At 42.3% G+C, this 17,497-nt stretch overlaps 1 protein-coding gene across 5 annotated transcripts in view; it reads left to right on the top strand.

Moving 5' to 3' along the window:
• LOC309342485 (RUN and FYVE domain-containing protein 2) overlaps window positions 1-17,497 on the top strand; it is a 47,553-nt gene that overhangs the window by 18,828 nt on the left and 11,228 nt on the right. For 4 of the 5 annotated variants that reach the window (XM_081862972.1, XM_081862973.1, XM_081862974.1 and 1 more), the window contains exons 1-12: window positions 5,396-5,554; window positions 7,588-7,761; window positions 8,616-8,733; window positions 8,830-8,931; window positions 9,521-9,644; window positions 10,366-10,427; window positions 11,562-11,627; window positions 12,776-12,845; window positions 12,976-13,077; window positions 14,126-14,242; window positions 14,384-14,551; window positions 15,420-15,517. In XM_081862972.1, coding sequence (XP_081719098.1) covers window positions 5,452-5,554; window positions 7,588-7,761; window positions 8,616-8,733; window positions 8,830-8,931; window positions 9,521-9,644; window positions 10,366-10,427; window positions 11,562-11,627; window positions 12,776-12,845; window positions 12,976-13,077; window positions 14,126-14,242; window positions 14,384-14,551; window positions 15,420-15,517 — 1,304 coding nt within the window. In that variant the 5' untranslated portion in view covers window positions 5,396-5,451. Of the gene's footprint in view, window positions 1-876; window positions 1,060-1,810; window positions 1,960-2,417; window positions 5,555-7,587; window positions 7,762-8,615; window positions 8,734-8,829; window positions 8,932-9,520; window positions 9,645-10,365; window positions 10,428-11,561; window positions 11,628-12,775; window positions 12,846-12,975; window positions 13,078-14,125; window positions 14,243-14,383; window positions 14,552-15,419; window positions 15,518-17,497 lie in introns of those variants that run through there. The other variant, XM_081862971.1, reaches the window with a different exon arrangement.

The raw sequence follows: 17,497 nt of genomic DNA, 5'->3' as shown, positions 1-17,497 counted from the left end.
CTCCGGAGGCTTTGCGTTGCTTCCGCTGAAGCCAGGAGAGTCTGCTCTTTGAGGCTGGCGGTGGGGGAAAGCAGCGCCTCCTCCATCGCCAGCCCCAGAGGATGGGGGGCAGCGGGAAGGCGCGCGACCCTCCTGTGGGCTTTTGCGGGAGATGGGGGAATTCCCCCACCTCCCACAAAAGCAGGCAAAAGCCGTGCGCTCTTTAAAGGGGCTCCGCGGCTTCTGCTGGCTTTTCTAGAAAAGCCCGTAGGAGTCGCGCAGTCTTTAAAGACTCTTGGGGGCTTTTCCCCGAGGAGGGAGAAGGGACGGACTGGCTTGTGGGCCCAGAGGATGGGGGGCAGCGGGAAGGCGCACGACCCTCCTGTGGGCTTTTGCGGGAGATGGGGGAATTCCCCCACCTTCCGCAAAAGCAGGCCAAAGCCGCACGCTCTTTAAAGGGGCTCCGCGGCTTCTGCGGGCTTTTCTAGGAGGTGGGGGAATTCCCCCACCTCCTAGAAAAGCCCGCAGGAGCCGCGCACCCTTTGAAGAGCGCACCGCTCTTGGGGGCTTTTCCTCGAGGAGGGAGAAGGGACTGACTGGCCGTTTCAGTCCCCTTTCCCTCCTGGTCGAAAAGCCCGTAGGAGTCGCGCACGGCTCCTGTGGGCTTTTGTGGGAGGTGGGGGAATTCCGCCACCTCCCGCAAAAGCAGGGAGAAGGTCTTGGAGTAGCGCACAGGCTGCGTGCAGCCTGTCCGCTGCTCCCAGAGCTGCGGGGGGGGGAAATCATATTTTTTCCCCTTGATTTCCCCCCCTGAAAACTAGGTGCGTCCTATGGGCCAGTGCGTCCAATAGGGCGAAAAATACGGTAATCATTGAATGTCTGGGATTTATTTTTTAGGCTGGTTGCAAGCCCTCAGATATTGGGGTCATATCTCCATACAGACATCAGTTAAAGATAATCACAGACTTGATGACAAGTTCATTTATCAAGAATGTAGAAGTAAATACTGTGGACAAGTACCAAGGAAGAGACAAAAGTATCATCATAGTGTCCTTTGTAAGGAATAACGCCGATGGAAATGTGAGTAGGCTGTATTTTATAATCCCCGAGCAGTTCATAATCTGGAAAGTTAAGATTTGTCCATCTGAAAATGGCTACTTATTTAGTTGTGCTTGGAAAACACAGAAGTAAGTGGTAAGAAAAAACTGACCGTACAAATTTATTCCAAAATGATAAGACGGGCAAATATTTTAGCTAAATAATTGCACAGTTTCATGGGTCCATTAGGAAATTTGGAGTTTTGTCCTTTCTCTTTACAAAAGAAATCTAGTCCACATCCCCTTGTGAGTGTGCACAACCCGTTACGGATGATATCCTTTGCTGATGGGGAGAATGCAGAACTGTATCTAGCAGCTGCACATGCTGGTCAGCCACACTTTCAGCCAGGAAGTGAAGCAACCCTATGTACATACAGTGCCTCCAGGTGAGGGGAGGAATTCTGATTGGCCCAAGGTCCTCCTGTTGCAGGGAGGTACTCTGTGCACATAGTTCTTCACACACTGGTGGAATGCATAGTTGGCGAGAGACATGGCTGTAAGGCGAGACCCAGCTCCCTTCTCAGTGCATGAAAAATGTTTGGCTGGATACCCCAAAGAACAGAAATACGCTGCTTTTCTTTTTGTTGGTGGATTGTGCAATGAAGAAAGCAGATTGCTACCTTCTTCTGATGGTGTTCTGTTCTGCTTAGTTTTATATTTGAAATATAAAACCTGGCAAGCTCAGTCAGCTGCAAAATCTTAAGGCTAGGTCAACTGCTCTTTTCTTCTGATAGCTTGGAGAACTTCTGAAGGACTGGAGACGTCTCAATGTTGCTATTACAAGAGCAAAACACAAATTAATCATGCTGGGTTGTGTGCCATCCCTGTGTCACTATCCTCCTCTGAAGAAGTTGCTTTGTCATTTGGATACTGAAGCAATGATATCCTTTTTTGGTAGTGCATCTCTTTATTTGTTCATTTAATTGATTTTACCATTGCAAATAAATCTCAAAATGTCTTACAAAGATAGAAATAAATACATTTAAAGCATTTCAGTTAATATTACAGATATCACCAATAGTATAGAGCAGAAGGATTAGTGTCACTTGTCAGGGAAAGACCATGGAAATAGATGAATTTTTAGTGTTGGAAGCGCACAACAATTGATGCCTCTTGAATGGCAGAAGGGAGGACACTTGTCCAGAGACATCACTACAGAGAAGGCCCACTTTCGTGTTGCCGTCAAATGGCATTTTGCAGTTTGTGGCACCTTCAGCAAGACCTCCTCTGAAGATCTCTGGGTTATACAGATAAAAGATTTATTCAAGGGCAGCATTAAAATTGATTGTACTTTTTTCTCTCACACGTTACCAAATATATTTCCCTTAACATTACTTACATTTTCAGTCTTCCATTAGGGGCATGTGAAAGTGTGTATCGTTGTAACCTTCTGTGACAAGGGGGCATCAAGGTGAAAATCCTCATTCATGTGCTGCTGAAAGAATCGATTGCATTATAAGCTTGGGAGTTCCATATTGTCAAATAGATTTAATTCTACTGTCTTTTCTACATGTTAATGTCTTGACATAGTTCTTAAAATGTTAGCCATTTTAAAAATTAAACTTTGCACACACATCTCCAGGCATTTGTTTGAATCGATCTGCAAACCCAACCCCACCCAGTATCCTGGTTCATGTTGCCATGTTGATTTAGTCCCTTTCCTGTGCTCAGCAGGGGAGTTCAACAAAGATCTTGGATTTTCTTGAACAGGAGTAGAATTTTCTGCACACACAGATCTTAATAAAGACCTTTTAATCACTCAAGGTGTTCTACTTGCTTTTAATGAAAAGCAAGTATAAGCCACTGCAACCTCTCTCTTTTTTGCTCTGTACAGTGAAGGCTTGAGATTGACTGAGTGGGTAGGGTAATGTGCACTAGGATGTGGGGTTGGGGCTTGTGTGCATGCTTCTGTCCCCTGTCCACAAATACCATTTTTTGTGTTCTGGCAAAAAAATGCCCGAACATATGTCATGAACATGTCTCATATTTTCAGGTTTTAAATTTGCTGCTTTTATTCAATTCTGCTGAGCAACTCAGATGTTTGTGCAGTCTTGAACTTTGAAGTGTGTGTGTGTGTGTGTGTGTGAGAGAGAGAGAGAGAGAGAGGGAGGTTCAGAACATTATTTATTATGTTTATATCAATGCAACTTCAAAGTGGCTGGATTCAGCCCTCTGTATGTGATAAGGTATGAAATCTTAGAGGCAGCTATTACAAATTGAGGGGAGTAGTGCCTTTCACCAGTAGTGTACTACTGCCTTTCTCTCATAGCTCTCATCAGTTGACAGATTTAGAGCCATTAAAATATTGTATGCATCTAGTCTTACAACTTGATCCTTATTGTTAAAACTTGGCTTGTGAATGACAAATTCTAGAAAGATTTTCTTAAGAGGCTGTTCTTAAGAAACATTATTTAAGCGTAAAAGGCCTTGTTAACAAGCAGAGCTTAAAACTGTGGCCATCTTGCTTCACAACAATCCATGTTCTCTGTTTTCTTTATTCTTTCCTCTGTACAGCAACAAAACCCTGGAATGTGAGATTACTAATAAGATTGCTTTCGTTTTTCATATTGATTTTTCCTCTTAACTTGAACTTTTGATATTATAAGTAACTCTATTAAGTAGATTTTACTAAGAAACACCTTTTGAAACTGCTTGTTTGTAACATTGTAACTCAGCTTTTTGGGAGACAGAACTACAGATGGATTCTGAATTTTTCTTGCTGCTAATTAATGCAGTGTAGTTTCACTTTTCTATATTTTATAAATGTTTCATAAAAGTTACTTTGAAATGACAGCTAACTTAGGCCTGCCTCTTTTTAATGTACAAGTTTGGAAAAAGGTTTGTACATATTATTGCATTGGAATTAACTCCTGTAGATTATAATTCTATTTAAAGACTGGAATTCATTTCTATATATAATATGTATAAATGTTTGTACCTGATATTTGTACCAAGTTCTTAAATTTTTACCTGTTTTGTGGTATATATAATAAAATAAACTTGATTATACATTTGCATTACAAATATTTCATCTAAACTTGCAATACTGTTTACCTGTAATGGCCATTCACTGCAACCAATACAAATCTGACTAAGTCCTACTGAACTCCGTTCTGAGCATACCTGCATAGGACTTCCCTGTAAATGAAGTCCTAAAACTTACCTTCAAGAAGTTTCATCTCTGACTTGACTAGGAGTGCAATTGCACCCCTGCCACCCAATGTTAATGGCTGGAGGTAGTTAGGATGTGGCATTGACAACCTGCCCCCCCCCCGCTGCGCACTGTAGTGGAGGTCCCTGCTGTACCAAGGCAAGCAGAAAGCTATTACTTGCTAAAATGGAGCAGTGTATTGGAGACTTAGAATTTGCCGAGTCCAAAGTGCCTCATGCCAGCCTGAAAGAAGTGTAGCAAAAAAAGTGAGGGAAGCTCACCCACATTCCCCGCCCCCCCCCCAAGCTAGCAAGATGGAGTTGTGTGTAATCACTGCTCCGTCCCACCACAATTTCCCCAGCTAATAATTTGTCAGGCTATCAACACAGATATCTTGTTTATAAATAGACTACTCATGGTAATCTGTAATGAGTAAAAAAAATGCTTCCAGACAGCTAAGATATGGTTACCAGACATCCCCGGATTTACAAATCAGTCCCCAGACAAAATCCATTGAAGTTGAACAGTCCCCGGATTCATTGAAAAAAATCTGGTAACCTTAAACTAAGAAGGATAAAGAGTTAAAAGAGTTTTCGTGTCATTTTCCAGGTTGCCGGTGGGAAAATTGGCTTGCACAAGCATGTATATATGGGTTGATGGATGGGCTCATGACATTTTGGAATCAACGGATTTTAAAATGTGCATATAGAGTGTACTAGTATACCAACTCCAGTTTACAATGTGGTATCCAGGTTGGATTTGGTTTTCTATTTAAAAAATATTTTGGATTGACTTAAAACCAACATGGTGTAACTGTTTATTGAGCTTATTGGAGAACAATGAAATGGCAATATCTATGTAAGTTGTGGGGGGGGGGTAAGTATTTTTTCTTTGTTGGTATGGTATGTATTTTTGCGTTTTTGTTGTAAACCGCCCTGTGGTTGTCGGATGAAGGGTGGCATAGGATTTTGATAAATAATGTTGAAAAGAAATTAGAATAATTGAGGGGGGGGGAGAAGTGCAGAACCCGTCTTTTCACCTCAAGGCAAAAGTGAACCCCACCCTGGCCTGGGAATTTGGGGGAGGCTAATCCATATGAAGCAAATTCGGAGAATTCGCCCTGTCACGACATCTGGCTCCGGCCCCTCGCAGCGACGCGCCTCCGTCCGGGTCCTCCCGCCGCCAGGGGCGCAGCGGGCGCGGTTCCGGCGGCGGAGGGCGGAGATGGAGGAGGCGGAGGAGGGCTGGAGAAAGGCCGTGAAAGGAGCAAAGGCTGGGTCCACCTCGCTGAGCTGCTCGGGCAGCTGCTGCTCCTCGCTGGCGATGGGTAAGGAGGAGGGGAGAAGCGGCGGCGGCGGCGGCTGGGCGTGAGGGGAGCCGGAGGAGCTTGGGCGGGCGGCGGCGGCGAAGGGAAAGCGCTGACGGAGCGTTTCTTCTCCCTCTGGGGAGGGAGGCTGGATGGGCTCGGCCGCCGTCTGTTATGGGGGAGGCGCTGCCTTCGCTTGTCCCCGCTGTGGGGCGGGTATCCGCGAGGGGCTGAAGCCGCCCCTCGAGCCGCGTCAGGCGAACAACAGGTCCGACACTCAAGTGTTTCCCTTGCACACGTCTCCGAAAAGAAAAAAAAAGGATGCTGAAAAGTCCATTGGTCTCTAAGGCCGCCGCGAGAAAGTCTCTCGCGGTCGTCTGCCCGCCCCCCCATTTCATTCCGCATCCAGGCCTTCGTGGGGTGGGAGCCCCTCTCTAGGTTCCCTTAGGAACGAAGCCCACCCCTGGCTATTGGTTGCATAGGAGTTAATAGATCTATGAAAATCGGGCAGGCAGTGAAATGGCTTCGCTTTGCACAACGATGTTGATGCTCCAGTTGACGAGCTCTTGGGAGTAGCTCCCCATTATTCGCTTGCGCAGTTTCGGTAGCCTCTTAAGTAACTAGCAGCGCCTGCTTTGAATGAAGAAGCCCTGCCGGGAGGAGGCTTCGTGTCATCGCCATTATCTCTCCTTTGAGTTTCTGCGAGCCTGTAGGGAGGGCGCGAACTGCTGGCGCCGAGCGGCGCGTGGTGGTGAAGAAGGTAGGGCTGCTTTCATTATAGCTTCTTGCGGGTAAGAGTGGTTTACCATCGGCAACATCACGAGGGGAATCATGTGCAGACGAACGGCCGTCGCGTGTTGAGCTTGGGGAAGGAGAGGCCCGCCCGCCCCGCCTGCTGCGTCACGCGCCCGCTGAGCGTCAGAACCGCCCTTTCCCGCAAACCTCGCTAGGCGCGTGGAGGTCCCGGGGAGGGGTATCCTGGACCAATCAGGATGCCCACCCCCTCTCGTGTGGAGGAACTCTGCACGTGCATCGGTTCTTGCGTGGGACCCTGTCTCAGAATCGCGATTGGCAGGGACTGAAAGAGTGGGCAAATCTCTCTTGCTCGCTCTCAGGCGTCCTTTTAACCCCACCCTTGGATTGTGATGCTTGGTGTAGGTATATTGTGGCCCGGTAGCAGCTGCTCTGGGGTCTGATAGATGCAGCCCGATCCTACTCAGAAGTAAGTTCCAGTTTTCAGAGGGGCTTACTTCCAGCTAACAGTGCACAATATTGCAACCGTTATGATGCCATCCTATAAGGGAAGGGAGGAGAAATTACTTTAAAAAGCAGTGAGGACCAAGGGTTTTTCCCCTGCTAGGGTTATGCTTTTTGCAGTGCTGTAGCTGGGGGGGGGGGAGGGGGAGCTGGCTACCCTGGTTTTTTGCCCTGGGTGAAACCTCCAGAGGGGCACCAACCTGTGTGTGGGGTGTGTGCATCAAACTGGGTCTTTGACCCGGCTGAAATAAAGCCTAGTTTCGCCCTTGCTTTTTGAACTGGGCCTGATCCTGCTAGACCCAGTGGGGCTTGCAAACACATTTGGCAAAAATAAGCTTTCCGTCAGCATATGTTGGCTTGCAGAGTCATTGTGGTTAGTTCACTGGAAACATCAGTACATTGCAGTAACAAAAGCAAAATATTAGGCCATCTTAAATGATTTGAAAATGTTGCAGTGCTATTATTTCACATATCTTTTATGGATTTTTATATTAAGAACTTGATGTACCTGGGGAAATGGCAAGCAGTGCTACATTTTCCAGGCTAAAGTGCTCTCTGCCCTGATTTAGAACAGGACACTTGCCAGTGCTGCAGGTCTACGGAAATATTCTGTTCCTTCAGAGGAAAAGCACTATACAGACACACCCTATGTTTCATAACATGCTTTTTATCCTATTCTCTTTCCCCCTTTCATTTTTTATGTTTAGTTTTGGATAAAATTGTTGTGTTTTTATCAGTAAAGCAGTATCAAACTCTTCTGTTCTCATTGAATAATTTCCCTTTTTTTCCTTTTTAAGCTGTGAAAGACCCCACAGCTGTTGAGCGAACAAATTTATTGAATATGGCCAAACTGAGTATCAAGGGACTCATTGAATCTGCCCTGAGCTTTGGCCGAACCCTTGATTCTGACTATCCACCTCTGCAACAGTTCTTCGTTGTTATGGAGCACTGCCTGAAACATGGCCTTAAAGGTACCAAATGCATGTTTTAAAAAGGATGATTGTTTGTTTTTACCAAAGCATATTGACATTTTATTTTGTTATATAACAAAAGAGTATAATACTAGATTGCTCATTCTAGATTAAGGCAAGTTTAGGCATATAGAATTCCCTATACAGTGGTACCTCGGTTTACAAACTTAATCTGTAAACCGAGGTGTGCTTTCCCTAATGAGGGCTCCCGCCGCTGGTTCCCTTCCACCGTTCAGATTCCATTCTTAGACCGACGTCAAGTTCGCAAACCGGGACGCTACTTGCAGTTTTGCAGAGTTCATAAACTGAATCGTTCGTAAACAGGACTGTTCTTAAATTGAGGTACCACTGTATTAGCCGGCCTATGTTCATGTTCATGGGTCCAGGATGCACACTGTAGACTTCCCTCACCTCAGTCAATCCAAGGGGGAATCTATGTGCTTCCCCACTTGGATTCATTAATACTGATGTGGGCAACTGAAGAAACCCTCTAATTTATTTTACAGATTTTTTTTTACTTCTTTGGAGTCCTGCAAGTCCCTGCTGTTTCTCTTCTTTGTTGGCTTCCTGGGATATGTAACTTCAACTTGCAGATTCTTCTTTGTTTTGCCTTATTTTGTCCTTGGTGTAACATTCATTTCACAGTTGGCTGCAATGGTTTTAGAGAATCTTAGGTGCAGCAGATTAAATATGCTGATACTGTATAAGTGTTGAATATTAACCATGCTTACAAATGTTCCTTGCACTCTGATATGGCTTACCTAGAAATAACTTTTATAGTGCCATCTAGATAACAGCTGTATTAAAGTATAAAGCCAAGTTTAAAATGTAAAAATATTATATTTTCCTTCTAGTAAAAAAGTCTTTTCTCAGTTACAATAAAACAATATGGGGTCCTCTGGAGCTTGTGGAGAAGTTGTACCCAGAAGCTGAGGAAATTGCTGCTAGTGTTAGAGATTTGCCTGGTCTCAAGTAAGTTGTGTTGCCAATAAAGATCTTTTCCATTTTGGACAATAATCCTGGCCAATAGATATTTGTTTTCTGAGCTATTCCTTTTTTTAAAACTAGGACTCCACTAGGACGTGCCCGAGCTTGGTTACGATTGGCACTTATGCAAAAAAAGATGGCTGATTATCTACGATGTCTCATCTTTCAGAAGGAATTGCTTGGGTGAGTGTCCATTCAGATCTTTATAGGATAAATTAAGGTCAGTGCTGTAATTGCTACCAGATTTGTACAATTATGTTACATTTTACTATAGCTATTGCTAAGTAATATGACAGTAAAGTTAAAACTTGGTTCTTGACTTGGTTTGCATTTGCGTTTCTTAGCTGAGCACCTAATTTTCTTTCGTAACTGAAGTTGACTTCCAGTTTCTCTTCTCATTTCCTCTCCACCCCTTGTGCACCCCCAAAATTTGTTCCAGAGGGTCCCTGAACTCTCCAGAGCGGGGGGGGGGGGGATTGGGGATTGGAGAAGAAGGAAAAGCCCTGTTGCAGACCAGATGCCATTTCATACTATGGTGGACCTTTCCCATTTCATTTTATTTTGTTGAGAAAACTTAGATTCTGTATAAGTTGCCACTTTAGTTGGTATATTCAGTATGTTGCTCCAAACTTTTAACCACCTTGGAGTATCGGTGAAGTCAATCTTTAAAAGATTTGAAAATAAAATAAATTACTGATTGACCAGCAGTTAAAAATTGATTCAAAGTATGTTAAAATAAGTTACGGAGTTCTTTAAAAAATGCATTTTCCAGCGAATTTTATGAATATCATGCACTGATGATGGAAGAAGAAGGAGCAGTTATCGTTGGCTTGCTCGTTGGGTTAAATGTAATTGATGCAAATCTTTGTGTAAAAGGAGAAGACTTGGATTCACAAGTAAGTAGATATAAAGCTATGGTCTCATACTTTTGCCTTAAAGGTGTTTTTTTATGAAATGATGGGGGAAATATCAAACTGATGGATCTGAATGCAGAGTATTAAAAGTTGTAATGTGCTTTCTTAAAAGAAAAAAAAAAGTTTCTTATTTAGCTTGATGAGAAAGGCAGTTGGCTTATTCCCTAAACAAAACACACTTATATCCTTTGAAACGCAATTAAAGGCCTGATTAATGAATTGTTTCTTCTGCAGAGGAATAGTGATGGAGTTTACATGAATCGGTTCCTTTATTAGAAAGCTTTTGGCTTGGTTACAAAAACCATAAAAGTGCAACCTAGCTGCTTGTTTTCCTTTTTGTCTGATTATCCAGAAAGTCTCCAAAGATTGGAAATAGTTCTGCATAAAGCCTTCAAACTGTATTACTGCAGAAGTATAAATATGTGACTGCTTGAAAGAGGAAATGCATCTGGGTTAGTAATCTTTACCCTAAAAGGGTTGTTGAAATGGGGGGATGGGGGACTGAAGCATAGATGATACAGCTTTGAATGAAAGCTTGTCATTACCAATGATGTAAGGCCTGTTGTGCTCATGCTCTCCTACAGTATGTATAAGGTTTCATTGCACATTTCCAGTAACATCAGTGAAGTAAAGACCAAACCCGGTTTTCCTTTTTAAAAATAAAAATAAAATACAAAATGTGAATAAATCTATTTCTTCTTAGGTTGGTGTGATTGATTTCTCTATGTATTTAAAGAATGAAGATGATATTGAAAGCAAAGAAAGGTATGTTTTAACATTTCTAATAAACAAGTACATTAAATGCTTTGAAAAGGGTTTTGTGTTTTTCTGCCAGGCTCCCTAATGGCAGGAAGCAGAAGTGTGAGGTAAAAGGATCAGGGTGGATCAACTTGCTTTGTTTTGCTAGGATCAATGAGAGGACAAATATATGAACATCTGATCCTCTTTTACTGGAACCTCTGCAAACTGAATGCAGATTGACAATGGTGATAATTCCTGCTTCAGACATTTTAAGTCAGGTCCCTGCTCTTCTGAGTCCCCTTTTCTTTCCTTATTTGTTTTGCCTTTCTCCTCCTGTCAGAGATAGGAAAGTGGATCTGGCCAAGGGGATAGATGAAGAACTGGTCCACCCTCCACAGCCCATGTTGACAGGTGCGTAAGGATGTCATATGACATCAAGGACGCACTCTGGATTCTTCTCTAGCTTTAGTGTGGTGCCTTTTTCTGTTGCTGTGCAGAGCGACAGGAAAAAGCGCCAAATTCAAGCAGTGGCTAGAAAGAGGAATCAGGAGTGCACCTACAGTGTGGCCCCAATTTTTCATTTGGAATTTCACCTAAAAAGTTTTACCGCTTAGCCCACAGGATAGTATCTATTACTTTGTTTCAACCATAGACTTATTATACTTCTACGGACTTTCAAAGATTGACAGACATGTGTTCAATTGATTTCAAATATATTAGAGAATTTACAAGTGCACACATTTTGTTTTTGTTACTAAATCATGTATATTATGTAATAAGAATTACAGTGCTATCTAGTATACTGGCCTGCGTGTTGCTTGTATTGTTTGTTGTGTTAAGTTTGCAACACGGGGGTTTGTTGTTCTGTATTGTTTATGCCTCCTCCCACTCAGCCGCCCTACAGCTGAGGGGGAGATAGTGGGCAGACCATTTGGGGCAACGCGGAGCCTTCGGGTGCCCAAGCCACTGCGTCACTCCCAGGAGAGACGCGTGGCTCGGGAGTGCTGCAGGCAATGCGGTGAGTGCCGCACTGCATTTTGTCACCCCCCTCAGTGGTGACACCCGGGGTGCTCCACCCCCCACTGCACCCCCCTTCCTCCACCCCTGCATATATGGTGTCAGATAAATGTCTAATTAAATATGTTTTCATCTCTTTAGAAATGACCATATTGCTGCTATATTGGATCAAAAGAATTATGTTGAAGAACTAAACAGGCAGCTGAAGTAAGTATTTACAGAAGCATCTGTTGAATCCATATAGAGGCATCATCTTTTTAAAAAGTAATTCCGATAAAAACATGCCTTTTCTAGTACAGTAGATGGCACTGAAATCCTTTTAGTTGCATTTGGCTTAGTTTAATGGTTGCATCATATAGCTACTGAAAGGGAGTCTAGAGTGAATGAAGCTGTTGGAAGACTAATGTTTCAAGTGTTTTGTCTGTTAAATAGGCTATTATTTTAAATGTGGGCAAAGTAAGAGGAGTTTATTATTCAAATTAGCTTGGTACAAATCCTGATATTTGATACTTTCAGTCTTGCTGTTCTTTATGAAGGGGACTAAGATTGCAGTCCTAAACATATTTTCTTGGGAGTAAGGATATTGCTGTATTTTCCAACTATTGTGGAATCATTTGTGTTAAACTGGTATTTTGCACAGGAAGGATGTAACATGCAAAGGCAAACTATATGCAAGCATACTTTTTCAAACACCTGTGTACGTTTCTCTTTAATGTATGTGTACATGGATGTGTAAAGTTGTATGTTCATGCACATTTTCCATTCATACTTTTTGTCTTTGGCTTGAAATCACCAGTATAACACTAATGTTTTCTGCAAAAATCATAGCATATAGCACTGCCCTTGTCCCATTGAACTCCATGGGATTTAATTATGAGTAACTAAAATTAGGACTGCGGTGCAAAAGAGCAATGTTAACATGTGGGCAGAATTTTACTCTTAAGACTTTAAATATTTGTTCTTAGAGTGGCATGGGCTTGTTATTAAGTTATAAGAAAAGGCTGCTAGAGCCACTGAGATGAGGTGGTGCTGAGTTCTTTAAAGAACAGCAGCAAAAAATATAAATTTCCTGGCTCATGAGAGATGAAAGAAAGAATGAAAGTTAGCAGTTACATAATGGACATTTAGAGTGATAGCAAATGTCATTTCAAGGAACACAAATATGATGATGGCAATAAAATAAAGCTAGTGCATTTATCTTCTTGAAAGTTGTATGGTGGAAGATGTGTTTTCCAACTCCATTGATCAGTGGACACCCAAATAGGCACTAGAATGTTAAGTAAATTGCATAGTACTATTTGTACTTGTAGGATTTGATGTGTAATTTTGAATGAGGTTCTCTTTACTATTTTCAGTAGCACAGTCAGCAGTCTCCATACACGCGTTGATTCGCTAGAGAAGTCAAACACTAAACTAATTGAAGAGGTATGGACTTTTAGCAATGCATACGACCAATACTATCTTTCTGTTCTGCCTGTGTGTGTTGAAATATTTTTGTTTTCCTATTATTGTTCACCTGAATCTTTCTGCTTTTTTTGTTCCACTTCTTTCTTAGTTAGCAATAGCCAAAAATAATATAATTAAACTTCAAGAAGAAAATCATCACTTGCGAAGTGAAAATACACTCATCTTAATGAAAACACAGCATCATCTAGAGGTATGAGAGTTCTATTTACAAAGGAAATATAATATGCGGTACAAAGCAATATTAGTAAAGAGGTTGCCTTTGCTTTTTTGTGTGCATGTGCTCTTTCTAAACTGGCTCAAGTAAAATATGATAGGTGAGTGTCCTATCAAAGAGTAGGTAGCAACACAGCCATTGCAGAATCAGCAGTAAATTCTGGCATGTTGCACTATCTTGGGCTATTTGACATACTAGAGGACCCTATCATTAATACAAATAACAAACTCATCGTCTGAGTGCCTGTCCTTATGTGGCCAAAATGGCCTCACTAGGCTAAGGGGAAACCAATGATTTGAAAAAGCTTTGGAGGGAGGAACCTTAAGTTGGGGTGGGGGGTGGACTCCAATAAGAACTGAGCATGCTTAGTGAGTACAGAATGTTGACTTTCAGGGCGAAATAGAAAAGTGGGAGGAGATAGAATGGAGTGGTTGGAAACCTGAACAGGAACATTCCACTCTGATATTTTGTTTCAGATCCTATTTGTTCCTTCAGTTACTGGTGTTCCAACTGTGAGTTCCTTTGCTTATATAGTTGAAACAGCAATACCACCACACAAGAGGGGAGGTATCAGTAGGCTTGAGGGAACTCCAAGGCTTACAGAAATACAAACATATTTAGGGAAAAAATGCTGCAAAATATCTCAATGAGGGCTAACACATTGCTGTTTTTAGGTGTGTGGCTACATTTTATTTTTAAGTGTGTACCTCAAAATGTAAAAAGGAGAATGAGATTAACAGATGTTCAGAAGCTTGTGTGTCATATAGACATACTCTTCATCTTTAGAGAGCCAAAATTGACTGCAGCTGCCAGTGAAGCACAAGCTTGTAAAATTTGGGTTTGGCTCCATGTAATATGTGGCATTTCAGGGAGCAGTGATTCTGTCAACATGAGATGGGACATGTACAGCTTACTGTGTTTTACTGAGTCAGAGAGTGTCATTCTACAATACCCTTGTCTGTTTCCCCCGCATGAAGATATGCTCTGGGGGAAAGTGATCTAAGCATGAATTCCTTACTTGTAGGTGAACAAAGTGGATGCTGAAGCAGAACTTCAGACATACAAGCACTCCAGACAAAGCCTGGATGACATGTACAATGAAGCACATAGGCAGCTTCGAGAAGAATCACAGTTGAGACAAGTGAGTGTATATCAGATATGCTATGGAAGCAGTGGGAACTTGTATATCCAGAGGCATGTAAGCTGTCTTGTCTTCTATCACCATATTTTCCTACCTTACCTTAATGCATTTGATATCTGTTCACTTCTTTGTATTTTGTAGGATATAGAGAATGAGCTGATGGTTCAAGTTGGTATGAAGCATGAGATAGAACTTGCAATGAAGTTGTTGGAGAAGGATATACATGAAAAACAAGACACTCTTATAAGCCTGCGGCAACAGTTGGAAGAAGTCAAAGGAATAAATGTAGAAATGTACAAAAAGCTACAAGTAAGAACATTTTACTGTTTGCAACTGGAAGCTAAACGAAATACAATTTTTAAGCAATACTCTTTCCCCCTCTAGGGAGGCCCACCTGTCCTTTTGAGAACTAGCTTTGAATATCAATGGATGACAGTTATCCTTACAGCTGCTTTCTCAGCGTAGGAGCAAGGTGACCATCAGGATGAGGAGGCTTTGGCTGATATCCTCTGTTTTCAGCCTGCCAGCAACTGCAGACTCTCACTCATACAACATAATGTACTCTCCTGTCCCTTGCATGATCCCACAAACTGCTCCTGAGGTTTGGGATTCCCTCCTCAGGAGAACAGAGGTTGCAATGGGGAGGAAGGGGCAATCCCATTGTGTCGGTGGCAACCCACTCCTGCACTGTTGCATGTCATCCTCATTTGCTTCAGACCAGGAGACAGAGCCAACTTAATAACCTTACTGAGGGGAAAGACTTCCATCCTCTCTGATTGTTTCTACCTCATAAACTAGAAAGGAAGGCAATAGTGGTTTTAGCCACAAGCCACCCACCACCAAATTGCTTTTAAAGTTCCACTTTTAGTAGCCCTTGTGGGGTATAAGAAAAAGGGGACTTTAGAAAGATAAACCTTTTGTCAATTTCCTCCTCCTGAAGATTGGGCTGCTTACCTGAAAGTAAGTTCCTACTACTGCTGCTGCACATCAATACAGCACTAGCAGTGTGGTGAAGGTTACTTTAGAGAGTTTACTGTCCAAGGCTGGGCAAGAGGGAGCAATTTCTAATGGAGAGGAAAGGAAGAAAAAAAACTACACAGATTTTATTATTGCTCACTTGTTAATACTCAAGTTATATAGTGTTGCAATATAATAAATAATTACTCTTATACCATAGGTTTCAGATGATGCGCTGAAAGAAAAGAACGAAATCATTGGCAGACTTGAAGATAAAACCAATCAGATTACAGCAACTATGAAGCAGTTGGAGCAAAGGTACAGCATCTTCTTTTATTCTGCTTCTCCACTCCCCCTCAGACTCATTTCTTCTGCTTCAGTTGCCACATTCTCATATAGTAGGCACTGAGATGTGACTTTGTTTTGAAGGATCAAAATGTGTTTTTTTACGCTGTTTTTAGGTGCTTTGAATGCATATTTCAATTCCCTTATTTTTTTGTGCCTGAGATATCCTATTTGACTCCTTGCTAGATGTTTCAGAATTTCCACCCCCACTTTGCATATTATATCTATCCAGCAAAGTCCCAGTTGACGAAAGTAACTTTTCTGATTTCTTACTCATACATTTGAAGCTAAATGTTAAACTAGTTGAGACAATAGGAGATCTGTGATTGAATTGTCTTTTAAAAGTATCTTTAGGGACCATGCTCAGCTTAGGGATAAGAAAGGCAGAGGGGACCCCAAGCCAATTCACAAACCCCATCCCATGTCCTCACTCCAGATTTGCAAAATGGTGCTGTCTGCAGCCTTCCAAAAACAGTAGTATGGAAACCATCACAAAAAGGCAAGGAAAAGGGCAAGCCCCCTCTGACTCCCTGCAATTTGAGCACTGTAGTGGTGCTGATAATGTGCTTGGTGCTGTGCCCTTGAAGATCTTAAAAAAAGCTTTCCTTCACACTGTTTTCTTGATCTAACCTTCTCAAAAGTTTTTGCACCCCAATAAAAATATGTTGGCATCCGTCTGTCTCATGAGACAATAGAGTGCACCTCCAGGGGTGAAGTCAAACTGCTGGAGAATCACAGTGCCTGCTGTGACTGCAGAGACCAGTAACTTGTAACTGCTGCCTCCCATGTTCTCGCTGTGTTCTTGCAGCACCAAAATGACTTTTGTGGGATGCAAGTCAGGGCAGTGTGTATGGTGGTCCTGGGATGGCCAGACAGCCTCGCTAATGTGGTCCAAAGGACAGCAGAGCAATACGTTTGGCACCATATATGCTACAGGAATTGCCGGAAGGAGGCATGCAAGGCTCCAACCCGCTGTCTTAGGGACTACTCCAAATTTGTGTAGGATTTACTCCTTAGCAATTTCCTCTCCTAAAGATGTCCTGCAAGGCAGCAGGTAGCAAGAAAAATATACTTGAGGGGATTTCAGTTGCACAAATCATGTAGTGGAATAATTTGCTTCCTCCAGTGCCACAGCCATTTCACCTCCATGGTTGCTTTAAAACCACACACACAAAACAAAACAGGATTTCGGTTCAGATATTCTTTTGTCTCATCTAGTTAGGCACTTGATGTGTGCAGACTTTTAGAATTATTTGTTGGCCCATATATTCAGTTGGAGAAAAATCATTTGGAAATACTCTTCCATTTAAATTGAAAACATTCTTCCATTCTGAGTGTAAGTGTGTAGGGTCGAGTCCCAGAGAATCCTGAAACTAGATGGGAATTTTTTGTGGGGGCGGTGGAAGTATTGTATGTCTTCAGCAGCATCTTCTTCTTCCCCAGCTCAGGAAAAATCACCTTTTGAAACAAAAAGAGAGTTTCAAAAGCAGTTTGTGATATTGTCATTTTTTAAAATAAAAAAGAAGTAAAAAGTCATGTAGATGGCGCATGAGACAATGGATGCTTCTAAAGTAACTCTGAGGCTATACATATATGTATACTAAAAAAATGACATGTAACATGTATGTCATTTATTATGAATACAGAAGTATGTTTACATGCTTTACTTCTCTTATTTTTTTTAATGGGTGACATCCACTGCTTGTACAATGGGACTTCCAGTTACTTTTCTCCCCCCTCCAGCTCCCCCTTTCCCGCCCCAGATCTGCATTGTGTGATCCTCCAGAGTATATTTTTGGGCCACACGGAGGACTGCAGGGGGCAGGACAGGAAGAAGCTGCCCGCTGCACAAACAGGCACCTGCTTGAGCAATGTTGAATCTCAGATGTTGTTAACATTCATAGCCTCATCATGTGGCTGTTGACATGTCTTGCCATTGTTTTTCTTTTCAGG

Source organism: Podarcis erhardii (genome assembly GCF_964252035.2).
Source record: "Podarcis erhardii genome assembly, chromosome: 5".
In the NCBI taxonomy this organism is placed as follows: domain Eukaryota; kingdom Metazoa; phylum Chordata; class Lepidosauria; order Squamata; family Lacertidae; genus Podarcis; species Podarcis erhardii.
Note: the sequence above shows the minus strand (reverse complement) of the source record. Positions and strands in the feature narration are given on the sequence as shown.